The sequence below is a fragment of the Heterocephalus glaber genome, unplaced genomic scaffold (assembly GCF_053883595.1).
Source record: "Heterocephalus glaber isolate CG9 unplaced genomic scaffold, H.glaber_assembly_v1.0 deba00001444, whole genome shotgun sequence".
In the NCBI taxonomy this organism is placed as follows: domain Eukaryota; kingdom Metazoa; phylum Chordata; class Mammalia; order Rodentia; family Bathyergidae; genus Heterocephalus; species Heterocephalus glaber.
In genome coordinates, this window is record NW_028258297.1 from 8,901,142 (window position 1) to 8,915,848 (window position 14,707).

Sequence of the window (14,707 nt, forward strand, 5' to 3'; positions counted from 1 at the left end):
TGCCCCTTGCCCTCCCATCCCTGGGGATTTCCACTTCGGTGGGAACCAAAGATTTGAGCCAAATAAGCTCTAAGTTCTTAAAACAATGAAGAAATTTGGTGTGAATGATTTCTATTTTTCCAATTTTATTTTTATACAAAAGATGAAAATAAGGGCACCAACAGGGGGAATTTCCACTTCACGAAGCACAGGGAAAGTATTTTAGAATTCTGTGAACTTTCTGTGTTATGGAAAATACCCCCACAGGGGACAGAGGGTATTTCACGTCTTCTCCCAGCCAAAGCCTCCTGTCCCCTTGCTGGAGGTGGGAACAATAAACCCTACCAAGAAGGGTTCCTGTGACCTTCTCCCTCAGAAGGGCCACACCCCTCCTCTAGGATGGGAAAGGGTATAAAGGCAGGACAGCAAGGCTTGGCCTTGAGAATCACTCTCACTCACTCACTCACTCCTCACTCTTTCACTTATTTACCAAGGCTACCTGGGTACCTCTATCTCTATTGGAAGCACATGACAACAAACACACTAAAGAAACAGGCATCTATTCTGTGGGTCCATGGCTGGGAATCAGGACTCATGGGAGCCTCCCTGAGCCACTAGTGCTCAGTGCGAGCTGCATGTCCCCTCTGCAGAAGGGGTCATGGTCCTCTAGCATGGGCTTCTGTAGTGGACATACGTGCCCACTGAGGGCTGCACACAGACAGGGTGACAGCAGAGCAGGGAAGGTTTGTCTGATCTGGGGTGCAGGGGGCATCACGGAGCGGGTATACAAGGAAGCTTCTGATGGGTGACAGAGTTTCAGGGGACAGAGGAAGGGGTGGAAAAGAATAGATATTCAAGAAAAAGGAAGACTGTAAGCCTCGGACTGGAAGCTGAGGTTTAGATCCGTGTGGAGCACATCTCAGAGATTGGTAAGGCTAAAGCATGGGGTCCACCTGGGTCACTGCAAACTCTAGGCCAAGCTATGGCTGAGAGGAGCCCCTAGGGGAAGAGCATAGAGCAGAAGTGTGCCCTGTCCATGTGTGCCATAAAGGAGGTGTGTGCCATAAAGGAGGTGTGTGCCACCTCCCATTGGGAGAAGACTCCTATTAAGCATGGTGGGAAGATTTACACCACAGGAATCTGCCAACACTACTCATTGGGGATTTTATTTTCCCAGAGAGCCAGATGCCAGCATACCGGTGACCCCTGCCAGAGTGATGATTTTAGGGCCACAGTCAGGACACAACAGGTCTGTGACAACGCAGCTGCAGGGGCAGGCTCTTGAAAGGGGTCAGGAAAGGCCCGGAGGAAACCAAGCCAAGCATGTCCAATACTAACAGCATGCACCATTCCCTATTTCTTTATTTATTTATTTATTTTTGCAATACTGGGGATTGAACTCAGGACCTTGTGCTTTCGAGGCAGGCGCCAAGCCACTGAGCTAAATCTCCAGTCCACCATTCCCATTTTAGAGACAAGGAAACTGAGGCACAGAGCTGCAGAGTCACTAGTCCACAGTCACACATTAATGAAACCAGGTCGCTGGATCTGAATCTGCTTTTAATGACTCCTGCCCTTTCCCTGGCAGCCAGCTGGGCTTACAGAGGGTACCCAGTAGAATTTACTGCCCAACAGGGTTCTAAACTCCTGAGACCAAGGCCCGTGTCCTTGGTACCCAGCAGAAAACCCCTTTCATGAAGACATGGTGTTTCTTGGCCTGAATGTCTGAGGAAGCTTCTAGAAGGGAACCCTGGTCCCCATGTGGAAGGTAAAGCTGACCAGGAGGAGAGAGTACATTATGGGCAACTTCTTCAACTATGGGGCATTTATGGGCTTTGGCCTTGGGAAGCAGAGCAGTACACCCCAATATCTTGGCTGAGTGCAGGCAAAAGGTGGTGGCTGCCCACGAGGTAAGAGGAGACAGTGATGGAGACCACCCTTCCACCAGCCACTCCTCCCCACTTATCTAAGTCCCCCCAGCCTCAGCTCCCTCCAGTTCACACCCAGCCCTCCCATGATCCCTAGCACTGCCAGCCCTCAGTGATGCTCCCCAGGCCTCCCGCCAGGATGGTGTGTCCTCAATTTACAGGTAAATCTTGTGGAAGATTCTCCCCATTCGCCAGAGGTGGAAACTGAGGCTCAGAAGGCCAACTTCCTGCTGCTATGTAGAAAAGATAACCACCATGCCCAGAGTAGCCCTGCCCACATGAGGTGCCTGGGCTGACACTCTGCTCCCACGGTTGGCTGAGTCAGTCTGCTCACTCCCAGCCTTGTCCCCGCTTCCTGCTGTGCTCACGAGCTGGTGCCAGCTCCCTGGTGTGGACTGCCACCTTGCCTCCACCTGTCCCTCCTGCCCTTCAGCCTGGGCTCCTTTATCGCCTCACAGTGCCCGACCAGCCCCCACCTCATCTCTCAATAGGCACCAGCCACTCCCACATCCCAGTCCGTGATCCTGCCATTCCCTCTCCCTAGAATGCCCTTCCTGGCACTCTACCCAGCAAACTCTTCCACTCTCACTTCCAGTGAGTTCTCTCTCCCCCTTGGGCTGAGAGTCGCTCTTTCAAACTTTCCCACGACCCCTTCCTATCTCCTTAACCCCGGGTAGCATCAATAACTCGGGTTGCCAGCTTAGGGGGAGGTGGGGTATCTTGCCCTCCCGGGCATTCTCATGCTTGGCCCAGAGCCTGGGCCTTTAATAATAGAGCTTCTCTGGTTGACACAACAGTGCCCTCCACCAGCACCCCATGGAGGCTCATCTGGACTGGTGTCCCAGGAATGAAGGAGGGGACCATAGAGGAATCCCACTGGGGTAGCCTTCCTGCCCACACCTCTTGTGGTGTCATCCGACCTCCGGCCAACAGGGTTGGCTGGGCTGCACGCACCTCCTTGCTGCGCCCCTGTCAGGCACCCCCCACACACATACACACAACCATGCGCTCCCCTCCCCACCCCGGTTCCAGAACTCACTATTTGCAGATATTTATAGAGCCCTACCCCAGCCAGGATTCCTCCTCCACCCTGGGCAGTGCAGTACAAAGAACGGGAGGCCCCCCCCAGGAAAAGGTGCAGGACTCTCTCGGTATCTGCCTCCGCCTGGTCCCCACGGGCAGCTACAGTCCCAGCCCCCGCACCCGCCCAGAACCCCGACAGCGCCTGGGCCTCGCCGCCGCCTCAGCCCGGGGTCGGGGGTGGGGAAGGCGGGCGCTCAGGCCTCCCGCCCCCGGCCCCGCCGGCCCGAGTGCGAGGTGGGGGGCGGCGCACAAAGCAGGGCTCGGGCCCCGCGACTCGGGACGCCCTCCGCCCTACCAGGGAGGGGGGTCGGCGCGCCGCGGAGCTGCCCTGCGGGCCTGGGAGCAGCCAGTGGGGGAGGGGGCGCCGCTGAGCGGCTCCCCGCATCCCGCCCCCGCCCCCAAGGCCGCACTCCAGGAGGGCACTCGGAGCGGCGCGGGGGCTCCGCAGGCACCGGGATGCGGGGCTGCGGCGCGGCCCCCAGACGCGGGGGTCAACTCACCCATTGCCCGCTGGATTTCAGCAGCGGCGGTAGCAGCGGCGGCGGCGGCTCCGCGGTCCCCGGGGCCCCCGGCGGGGAGATGCTAGCGTCCGCCGCAGCCTCTCGCCCCATCCCGGGCTCCGGCGGTGGCGGCGGCGGCGGGCGCCGGGCATCGCAGGCGACGCGGCCCCGGCCCGGCCCCGATCCCCGCCCCCCACCCCACCTCCACCGTCCCGCGGGCCCGGCGCGGCCGCTCGGCTGCACCCCGGGGCGGCGGCGGTGGCGGGGGTGCGGCGAGCGGGCGGGCGCGGGGGGCGCGGCGGCGAGGCCGAGCGCTGCTCGCGGAGGCACCCGCTCCCGCTGGCCCCGGCGGCTCCGGCCCCCGCCCCGCCCCCTCGCAGCCCCCTCCCCTCCCCCGCCAGCCGGGCTCCGCAAGCCTAGCGGGGCTGGGCCGGGCTGAGCAGGGGGCACCTGGGACCGCAGGCTCGGGCCACCGCGCGCCGCGCCTCCCGCGTGTGCTCCGATCTAATGTGTGAGTGCGCGCGCGCCCTGCTTGTGACCGAGCGTGCGCCGGCCCACGGCCTGGGAGTCCTGTGCTGGGTATGTGCGGGGCGGGGGGAGGGTGCGTGTCGGGGGTGCGTGTGGGGCTGTGTGTGTCTACTCTCCGCGGTGTGCTTGGTGCTGCGTGAGTCGCAGCGTGTACCCGGGTCGTCCCCCGGTGTGCGTGGACATGCATATCTGTGTAGGGGTGTGCACCTGGACCAAGGGTGCGTGCACACCCCGTGGCTGAGCTTGCGGAGGACTCTCTGGGTCCTGGGCTGAGTGTGTGAGCGCCCCCGGGTGCTGTAATTCACTGAACAGGTCTGCAACCCTGCGCAGAGGCCTGGTCCTGTGGCCCGTGTGCGTGGTACCGAACTGTAACGGTGTCCACACACATCTGGGCGTCTGGTTGGATATGTGACTGCAGTACATCACCCTTATCCTTCCGACCAACACCCTCACCCCCCACCCCTCACGTGCCCAAAGCCGCTTGGCTCCCCTCTGGGTGGCTCCTGAGTAAACCAACCCGTCCCGCGCACAAGAGGCCTAGTCAGCCTTGCTCACCTCCTAAACCTCGGGTTCATACCCTGGTTCCACACGCCCTTGCTCCTGGCCACTTCTCTCTTGACTTGGAGGCAGCCTCCGTGTACTTCCCACTCTTCCCGCCCTTTACCATTTCCGGTCGCTCAGGGGTCTGGAGGCAGTCACATCCGCCGCGAGTGAACCACGCACTGGGTACGATCCTGGTGCCGTCGGAAGACATAGAGAGCTGAGAGACTTCTCAGAGGCTGTGCCCAGACTAATCTGCTTAAGGGCGTTGGTGCCGCCTCAGACTGGCCTTCCTGCTCTCTATACACCCACGAACCCTCCATGGCTTCCTCTTAGTTCAGTGCAGTTCTAGTGACTTGGCTCTGCCTCCTCCCACATCACCACCCATCCCTTCCTCTCCCTGAAGACTTCTTCTAAGCCATGGGTGGGCAAACTTTTCTGTAAAGGCCAGATGGTAAATATTTTAGGCTTTGTTGGCCACACATCTCTGGCGCAACTATTTGGCCTGCCCTTGTAATGTAAAATCAGCATGAGCCATATATAAAGGAATGAGCAGGGCTGTGTTCTAATAAAACTTTATTTATAAACACTAAAATTTGAATTTCATGTCATTTTCACATGTCCTAAAACATTTTTCTTTTAATCCCCCCAACCATTTGAAAATAAGGCCAGGGATTTAGCTCAGTCATGCTGCGCCTGCCTCGGAAGTGCAAGGTCCTGAGTTCAATCCCTGGTACCACAAAAAAATAATATTGAAAACAAAGCCATTCCTAGCTCACACAGCTTTGAACACATCCCTAAGTCCATTATAACATCACCCTCAAATCTAATTTGTCCTACTACCCCCCAAAAGTCAGCTTCCTATTCTCCCTACCTGCATCTCTAGGGCCCTCTGCCCTGCCCCCAGCCCTCACTCCTGCTCTCAGGGGCTCCTGGATACCCTCTGCCTGGGACTCCTGCCCACCTTGCCTCCTGCCTCTTGCAGCAACTTGGCATTCCTCTGCTTGGGAGGAAGTGCTGTTTCAACTCTGTGCTCCCCATTGGCCTTGTTCTGGGCATCATGTAAGCCCAGGTACTGGCCCCCACGTGCCCACCTAGGTACACACTACTGTGTCTCTCTATTTCCACTGCTCCCAGCAAAGGCATGAAAGTGAAGGGACAGGGACATGCCAGGCAACCTGGGAACCCAGGGTCTGGGGCTTACCCCCAGGTAGGAGACTTTCTCAGTCTATAGCACTCATCTGTCTCCTGGGTCTGGGTCAGCTTTTCCTTTACCTTATAAGCTCTGTTCCCCTCAGGACTATGTGCCCTACAGATCAGGAACAAGGTCTGAGCGCCAAATGTGCCTCTTTATCCTTTAATTTTTTTTTTTTTTTGTACTGAGGATTGAACTCAGGACCTTGTGCTTGCTTGGCAGGCACCAGAACCACTGAGCTAAATCCCTGGCCCTAATTTTTGTTGTTTTTGAGGCAGAGTCTAGCTAAATTGCTGAGGCCGGCCTCGAACTTGCCATCCTCCTGCCTAAGGCTCCCAACAAACTGGGATTACAGGTATGTGCCCCCACTCCTGGCTTATGTCTTTAATTAATGGTTTTAAGTGAATAAATTATGGCTATATATAGTGTAAATTTAAAAATTACCACAAGATGACCATTGGAAAGGAAGTAGACACCACAGTCCCAGCCACCCAGTCTCCCTCTAAGTATGTAACTGTCATGACATATGTGCTTCTCATCGCAAAGCCATTTTCTTATCCACTGTGCTTACATCTTGACACCCTTTGGGGTTATTTATCTGCAGTGCTGGGGATGGAACCCAGGGCCTTGTATGTGCCAGGCATACACTCTACCATGTAGCTAAACACTCATCTCTTTAGTTTTTAAAAATAAGATACAGAACATTCTTGCCAGTGCCAGGGTCCCAACCCCTCCTCAAAGGATGTACTAGGAGGTCCCTCTCCTGCCCCCACCATTGTGTGGGCGAGAAAGTGGGACTGTCCTGCCCTGCCCACAGCCGGTGCTGTGGAAGGCTTCTGAGGGGCTGCTCCTTGCTCTCTGTCCTCTCCCTACACAGGGCTTTGTTTTCTCGACCTTTCCAGATTCCCAAGCTTCTTGGGAGGCCTGGGAGGAAGGGGGGGCTGCCTTGGTTAGGGCCATACCAAAGTCCGCCTCCGCCTCCCCATGAGTGCTCTCAGTCTGTGGGGCTGTGTGAGTGGAGAAGACAAGCGACTTACTCTGTCACACATAGCCAGCCCCTGGCAGTCTCCCAGCACCGGCACTATGGTACCAGGATCCCCCTCTGAGATCTGTGACTTCCTCCTATGAGTTTCAGAAGCTGGCCTGGTAGACAGAAGGGGCTCAGCAATCTGAATCCCACAGTAATTGGGACCTGGGTTCTAATTCAGCTCTGTTGTCTGTCCTGGTCAGCCTCTATTTCCCCATCTGCAGAGTGGAAAGAATCACTGCCCTGGCATCCCGTGGGCGTCAGTGACACCTGGGTGTCTGTGATCTCCCTCTCCCTCTCACTTCCTCTCCTTAGAGAGGCTGTGGGGAACCAGGCTTGATAGGTGGTCCCCCGACCCAGCCCCTCCATAGATGCCGACAAGGAGTCTGCTGAGCCCTGCCTGGGAGAAGCCCAGATACAAGATTAGCCAGCCCCAGGCAGTGTCAACTTACAGCCCTTCTGTCCCCTTTTACCTGGGGCTAATTTGGCTCCAGGAACAATTGCTAGATCTGTTATCCCCTCAGTACCTGCTGCCTGGCCTGCCAGGGGAACTGCATTCCACCCTCTCTGGGTCTTTATACTCCAGGCCCCAGGCTTCCAGGTGGGGGCTTCCTGACCATGCCTCCAGGGCCACACATCAGCCTACCAGGGCTCCTGGAGCAGCCAGCAGGGTGGGGCAGTGGCAGAGTGAACTGGCTTCACTCCTTCAGGTTGGGCTGGGCTCTGTATCTAAAGTCTTGGCTGGAGCCAGCTGCAGGGCAGGGAGTGGGGAGGCCAGGGCAGGTGGACAATGCAAAAGGGCAGCACTGGGCAGGTGCCAGAGCATTCAGCAAATGTTTGGTCTCCTTTCTTCTCTGTTACCTATTAAGTGAAGTCAGCAAACCTCCTCACCCTTTCCCCCATACCATTCCATTCATTGGTCCATCCATTCTGGGCTGAGCCCCACCCAAGACCCAGCAGGCAGGCCTCCGAAAAGCCTGCACCTTCTCCAACTCTTCTCATCCCTGCACCTGGCTTATGTAAGCCCTGCCCAGAAAGCCTTTCTGGAAACACTGCTTATCCTTCAAGGTTTAGCCCAGGGACTGGGGGCACAACTCAGTGGTAGGCTACCAGCTTAGCATGCACAAGGTTTAATCCTGATATAGGAGAAATAATATAACCCCCAACCTGCAAGATGTCAGATACGTGGAGTTCAGGCTCTCCAAAATCAAAGAATGAATTCTAAGGAACAATGGAGGTTAAGAGTAGGAAGATTTTATTGAGAGAGATTGCTCCTGAGAGACAGGAGGGGACCTGAAAGTGGGTTGCCAATGAGCCCACTTCTCAGAGGAAGTTTTGTAGAGCAAAATCATGAGGTGGGTAAAACATGGGTCAAAACTATGATCAACCAATAAGATTACAAGCCCCAAGTTCAATCCCTGTTACCAACCCCCCCAAAAAACAATAAGATTACAGTATAGCCACTTAGATAATATTGATCCAATGGGGGAAGCAGGCTTCATAGCAAGTGTATGTGGAAAGAAAAAGACCTTTTAGGAAGGGATGGATCAGGAGGTCCTAGTCACCCACCTGGGTGACTGATGGCTATCTAGGCTTTATTGGATCAGGTCATACCACTTTATCTTATCCCTTGGGGAGGTATGCAGTCCCGGTCTTTCTGTCTTTATCTTGAGGCCTGACCTCCAACACTTGCACCTCCAGCCACATTTGTGATGTGTTCTCATCCTCTGCACTGACTCCCTCGAGGGCCTCGCCCTGTCTGACTGCCTAGAATATTTCTACCTAACTTAGCTGTCTATAATAATCCCAGCACCAAAAATAAAATAAAATGCCTAGAATCGTAGCAGGATTATAGGGGAAGCTGAGGCAGGAGGATTGGTGTGAAGTTCAAGGCCAGCCAGAGTTACATAATGAGTTCAAGGCCACCTTGAACTACATGAGACCTTGTCACAAAAATAACCCTAAATGAATAAATAAGGCAAAGTAAAATAAAATGGCTAGTGAGGCCTAACTAGTCTTAGTTCAGACCTAAGGCTCATTAAAGATAGATAGGTAGATGATACACAGATAGATAGACAAAAAGATCCACCCCAGATAGCCCACTTCCCTGAAGGTCCCTGAAGGGGCTTCAGCTTCTAGAGGCCTTCTGCTCAGCTCCATCAGAAGAATTCCAGCCTCAAGGCCTTTGTGCTCCTGGGCTTTGCCCAGAATGGCCTTCCCAGCCTGGTCTCAGAGTATCCACAACACCATCCCAGTCCCCATCCCAGCCTCCAGGGCCCAGCTCAAATGCCACCTCTCCAGTCTCCCCTCCTGAGCTACTTATTCTGCCCCCCCACCCCCCGTGGTGTGCAGAAACTGGGCTCACCTGGCCCTGGAGTGAGCTCTTAGGGCACTGAGATGAGAGCCCCCACACACACACCCTGGCTCCTAGTTGATACTTGGGGCGAGAGGCCCTAAGGCAGGGGTCCCTGGGGCTCCACATTGGGTGTCTAGGCCAAGTCCAGCTGATCAGCCCCTCTGTGCCGGGCTGACCTTGGGCAAGTCCCTTCCTCTGTGAGCCTCAGTTCCTGGCCTTTTCAAGTAGGGACAAGGGATTGGATAGGGATCCATTCCTTGAAGGGTCAGGGTGTCCAGGAAGCTCCTAAAATTCCTGGGAACATGATATGTATGTGTTTGTGAGTATGTGTATGTGTGAGCATGGGTGTGGTCTGTGTGTGGATGTGTGAGCAGGTACATGCATGTGTGAATGTGGTGGTGTGGGTGTGCATGTGCACTCTCACCTGTGTGCAAGGACGTGAGCATGCTCAGTGCATGTTCTCCAGGGGCTGGGGGAGGCCTTGGCGTCACCAGGTTCTCAGGGGCTCAGGAACCAGTTGAAGAATGGTGGGCAGCGTCTCTGCCAGGCCTGGAAGTTCAGGCAGACTTCGAAACACAGCAAAGGAGGGAAACAGTGTCCAGGCTGAGGAATAGGAAAACAAAGGCAGCGTGTGGGAGGGCGCTCTGTGCATTTAAGGGAGGGCTGGTCACAGCAGCTCGGTGGGGGAACACTCAGGGAAGTCCTTGAGGTGAGGACCCCTGCAGGCTCCGAGGGTGCCTAGGTCCGGGTCCCTAGGCAGAAGCTGAGCAAGTGGCCCCAACCTCAGCTGTGACTGGCCCAGGAGGATGGCCTGCTGGAGTAGTGCCTGAGGGGACCAGGCTGAGTCACACCGGTGGCCCCAACTGGCTTCAGGCTCTCAGTGCATACAGGTGGCCCCTGGCTGCGGTTCACCCACGGGGCTTCCCTGCCTCATGCATGCACACGCATGCCTGTCACACCCATGACCTTGCACACAGAGACACCCATGTGCACACAAGGGCACACCTTGGAACCCACAAAGCCCTGCTAAGCGCTCCCCGCAAACTTACAGGACCACATTCCTCAGAGTCACCTCGTGGAGGGCAGGCCTGGGAACTGTGAGGCCCAGGCAGGGTGGTGCCAGCTTCTTAGACCCTCTCCTGCCTCCCTGTCCCCTCTTCCATCCACACCCAGCACCGACTCTGGTGATGGTGCCTGTGACACAGAGTAGATGCCCCGCCAGTGCCACTGACTCCGCCCATCCACCCAACAGCAGCTCTGCGCCTGGGTAATGAAGATCAGGCTCCATCCTCACAGTCACTAGGCCAAGCCCACAGAGGGCAACCCAACGGCCCCAGGGAGAGCTGGGCCTGAAGGTGACCTTGGGACATTCAGTCTGTCTTTGCTTGTTGAACCCTAAAGCCCATGGCCCCAGAGGTGCCTGCAGAGGTCAGCAGCTTCTCTGCTGTGTCTGATAACCAGAAACTTTGGTAAAGCCAGGTTCTGCCAGGAGCCCTGGGCAGAGGTCTGGGGCCAGGCCAGTAGATGGAACTGAAAAAAAGAGCAAAATTCACCCACAAAATCTGGGCTGGACCACAGAAAAGGGCCGTGGGGTCACAGATGTGGCTCCCAGTGCTTGGCCTGTGAACAGGGAGGTCCTCAGAGTCATCTCGGGGCTCCTTGCACTCCCTTAGTGCCGTGAATCTCTGCTTACATACCTCCTGTGATGTGCCGCTTGCTCTTGCACAAGTGGGTCTCCTTATTGGAGGGCAGCTCTGGTGGCTAGAAGTCCTAGGGCCACTGCCTGGGACCCAGCAGGGCAAGGTGTTTCTTTATCTGCTCCATGGTCATCAGGAACTCGGCCAAGGTCTTTCACCATCTCCCCCAGGTTCTTGAGGCTTCGATGTGACTTGGTTTCCAGACCTTCCCATCCCAGCCATTCCCCCGTCTGCCCCCTCCCCCCACAGGGCTTGACACTGGCAGAGGGCTTCTTCCCCTGGCCTATCCTCTGTGGGTTGTGAATCCTCTGGTTCACACAGGCTGGCTGTGTGGCCAGGTTTCTGGCTGCTCCTGTGGACTTCAGAGAGCTGCTACATGAGTTTGAGGGGGCTGGCACTTGCAAGGGCTCAGGTGGCCCCCAAAATTCTGGTAGCTCCGGGAGGTATCATTAATACCAGCTACTCAGGAAGCTGAGGCAGGAAGATTCCAAGGTCCAGGACAGCCTGGGAAACTTAGTGATACTGTCTCAAAATAAAAATTAAAAAGCCAGGTATGATGGCACACACCTGTAATCTCAGCACTCTGGGAAGCCAAGGCATGAGGATCACACGTTTGACTCCAGTTTGGGCAACTTCTTGATTTAGCAAGATCTTGTCTCAAAATAAAATAATTTTTCTTTTAAAGCTGGGGGCGCAAGGACCCAAGTTTGATCCCCAGTACCAAAAAAAAGCTGGGGATATAGCTCAACAAGAAAACCCCAAGTTCATTCCTCAGTACACCCAAATAAATAAATAAATAAATAAAAGGGCTGGGGATGGAGCTCAGTGGCAGAGTGCCTACAACATCCCCAATAGCACAAAAATAATAAAAAATAAAAGGTGGCAGCGTTTCAATTCTGCTTTGGCTATGGCTTTGGGTCAGTCATTTAACCTCTGTGCCTCAGTTTCTCCACCTGTAGGATGGGAATAAGAACCATATCTCCTTCCAAGGGTAGTGCCAGCATTAGATAGACTTGTGCGTGCTGAAGCTTAGAGCAGTGTGGGCGTCGACTTTCCCCTCCCCTCTCCGCCTCCTCAAAGGCAGTGATGCCCAGAGACTCTGGCTGCCCCGGATCCTCTCCTTCTGGGTTCAGGTTGTGATGTTCCCTAGTCGTGAGGGTCTCTGGTGGCCACTGAGCTCCGGGCTGCCCTCATTACATCGGTGAGGACACAGTGCTTGGAGAGAGGACCGAAGGAGTCTGCCAGGATAGGGCCAGGAGTGTGACCTTCACCCGGGGCAGTGCACACAGCCCCAGGCCCAGGCCACTCTCTGGGTGCTGTGCGGCCACCTCGAGAATGCTGGACCTCGGTGCTGGAAGCAGCGGCCCACCTCTGGCACCTCTGGAGTGTGGGGTGCCACCCTCAGCCTGAAACAGGCGTGGACAGAGCCGGGGTGAGACCGGAGCTGGGGTTCTAGAGCCCTCGCCCCTTGGTTCACCAAGAGTTGCCCACACGCACAGTGAGCGGCTTGGCCTCGGGAATTCTTCCAAGGAGCTTGGCGTCTTCCAGTCCACAAGCCCTTCTCAGGACTTGTCCCTGCCACGGGCATCAGCCCTGGCAGGAGTGGAGGAGGCCAGGCAGCAAGGCAAGGAGGGGCCCAGGGAGCAGAGAGCCTCTGCCCCAGGGATTGACTGTCCCATACCCCGAACCTAAGGCCAACCTGACCCCAGCCTGGCCTGTCTCATCTCCTCTGTCCCTGGGGGCTCTGGGCCAGATGGAGCAAGGCTGGGGAAGGTCAAAGGACTGTAGCACTCTGCCAGGTACCCACCAGGGCTGCTGTGATAGCATTCTTGAGGATGGAGGATCCTCACAGCAGCACTCACAACACTCACTCAAAAAATGAAAGCAGCCCACATGTCCAGCATCCAGCGTGGATAAACACAATGTGGTTTACCCAGCAATGGGGTATTATGCAGTCTTAAACAGGAAGGAATTTCAAACACATCCTATATCATGATGGATCCTGAGGACATCATGTCAAGTAGGATAAGCCAGTCAGGAAAGAACAAATACTGTACAATTCCATTTATATGAAGTCCTTAAATTCATAGAAAGTAGCACAAGTGCTTGGGGGTAAGGGTTATTGCTTAGTGGGTGCAAAGTTTTCGTTTGAGATGATAACAAAGTTCGGAGGTGAATGGTGGTGATAACTGCACAAGAATATGACTGTACCTAATGCCCCTAAACTGTGCCCTGTGCCTAATGCCATTAAACTATGGTAAAAAATGAAGCTGTTCAGTTGGCATGTGCTTGTAGTCCCAGCTACATGGGAGGCTGAGCCAAGAGGAACACTTGTACCCAGAAGTTCAAGGCCAGCCTGAGCAACATAATGAGACTTTGTCTCAAAAAAAACCAAGTTAAAGGGCAGGAGATTTAGCTCAGTGGTTCTGCCGCTTGCCTCCCAAGCACAAGGTCCTGATCCCCAGTATCCAAAAAAAGGTAAAAATGAGAAATCAATCTTATATTTTACCATAATGGAGAGGGACGCAGAGAGAGAGAATTAGGGGGCATAGAGCAAGAACTGGGGTGATAATCATCATTGTCACCATCGCTTGGCACCAAACACATGGCAATGACCCATACTGAAACTCTGGGCAGGGACAGACCTGGGGCAGGGCAGCTACCAGCACAGACTTCGGCTACCTGGGCCCAAATCCCACACCTGTGGCCTCAGACACAGGCAAGTTACTTGACTTCCTCTGTGGAGCAAGGGACACGACAACATAGTAAAGGAGCCCACTTCATAGGAAGGATCAAACTCGTTGCCGGGGGGCGGGGATTTAGCTCAGTGGTTCGGCACCTGCCTTGCAAGCACAAGGTCCTGAGTTCGATCCCCGGTAAAAAAAAAAAAAAAAAAAATTTCTTTCTTTCGGGCCAGGGATTTAGCTCAGTGGTTTCTCAGCCCACTGTGCAAGCACAAGGACCCGAGTTTGATCTCCTGGTACCAAAAGAAAAACCAAAAACCAAAAAACGTTGCCGGATGGAAAAACTGAGAGCAGGGCCTGGTACAAGGTAATCACGTCTGTCCTTTTCTTCTCCCCACTTTTCAGATGAGGAGACTGAGGCACAGAGAGCTTAAGTGACCTTCCCAACGTCATTCACCTAACTCCAGAGCCTGCACTGCATACCACCGTGACATTCCTGAGGCTTCCTAAGGGAACAAGAAGGGGAAGGACCTGCCCTGCCTCCTCCCCACCAACCCCAGTGAATGTCATTATCTGGGACATTCTCCCAGAACCTAGAAGGCCAGGGCGGGGCCAGGGCGGAGCTGGCAGGAAGAAGTCTGTCACAATCAGGGAGTCAGGGCAGGGCAGGGCAGGGTGAAGGTGACAGCCATGGCCATGACATCACTTTCTTAGGGCCTCTCCACAAAGCCTAGATACAGTATTGTCAAAAATAGGAGAAGAAGGGGCTGGGGATTTAGCTCAGTGGTTCTGCTGCCTGCCTTGCAAGCTCAAGGTCCCGAGTTCAATGCCCAGTACCAAAAAAAAACCAAAACAAAAACAGTAAGAGAAGCAGGTCTGGCTTCATTCCCCAATGGGGCCTGGCACACCCCGCCCCACTCCAGCGGACTGGGAGCAGAGAGAACAGGCAAGGCCTAAAGAGAAAGGCCTTTATTACACTTAGGCCCAGCCAGGCCAGCTTATCCTCCTTGTCCCACTGCAGGTGGGCCCTCTGTTCTCAGCATTTTGTGGAACACCATCAAACCTTCCACCCTGTCCTACAGGAACCCTTTAGGAGCACACAGTTAGCTCCAAGGGCTGGAATCCATGGGTAGAAGATGGCCTGCCAAGATAACTGCCAAGATGGCTTCTTCCCTCCCAGCCATGGATCA

General features: G+C 55.0%; 1 protein-coding gene and 1 long non-coding RNA gene across 3 annotated transcripts in view; one reads left to right on the forward strand and one right to left on the reverse strand.

Annotated features, from left to right (window-relative positions):
• The window catches only part of Mgat3 (beta-1,4-mannosyl-glycoprotein 4-beta-N-acetylglucosaminyltransferase), a 38,542-nt gene extending 33,583 nt beyond the window's left edge, over window positions 1–4,959 (reverse strand). The window contains exon 1 of one of the 2 annotated variants that reach the window (XM_021258974.2): window positions 4,574–4,959. In XM_021258974.2, the coding sequence (XP_021114633.1) occupies window positions 4,574–4,593 (20 nt within the window). In that variant the 5' untranslated portion in view covers window positions 4,594–4,959. Of the gene's footprint in view, window positions 1–3,490; window positions 3,654–4,573 lie in introns of those variants that run through there. The other variant, XM_004845573.4, reaches the window with a different exon arrangement.
• Window positions 3,906–14,376, forward strand: LOC147827462 (uncharacterized). The gene is made up of 2 exons (XR_015452283.1): window positions 3,906–4,069; window positions 13,923–14,376. It is a non-coding gene; the product is annotated as an uncharacterized LOC147827462 (long non-coding RNA).
• Window positions 14,377–14,707: the final 331 nt, after the last annotated feature.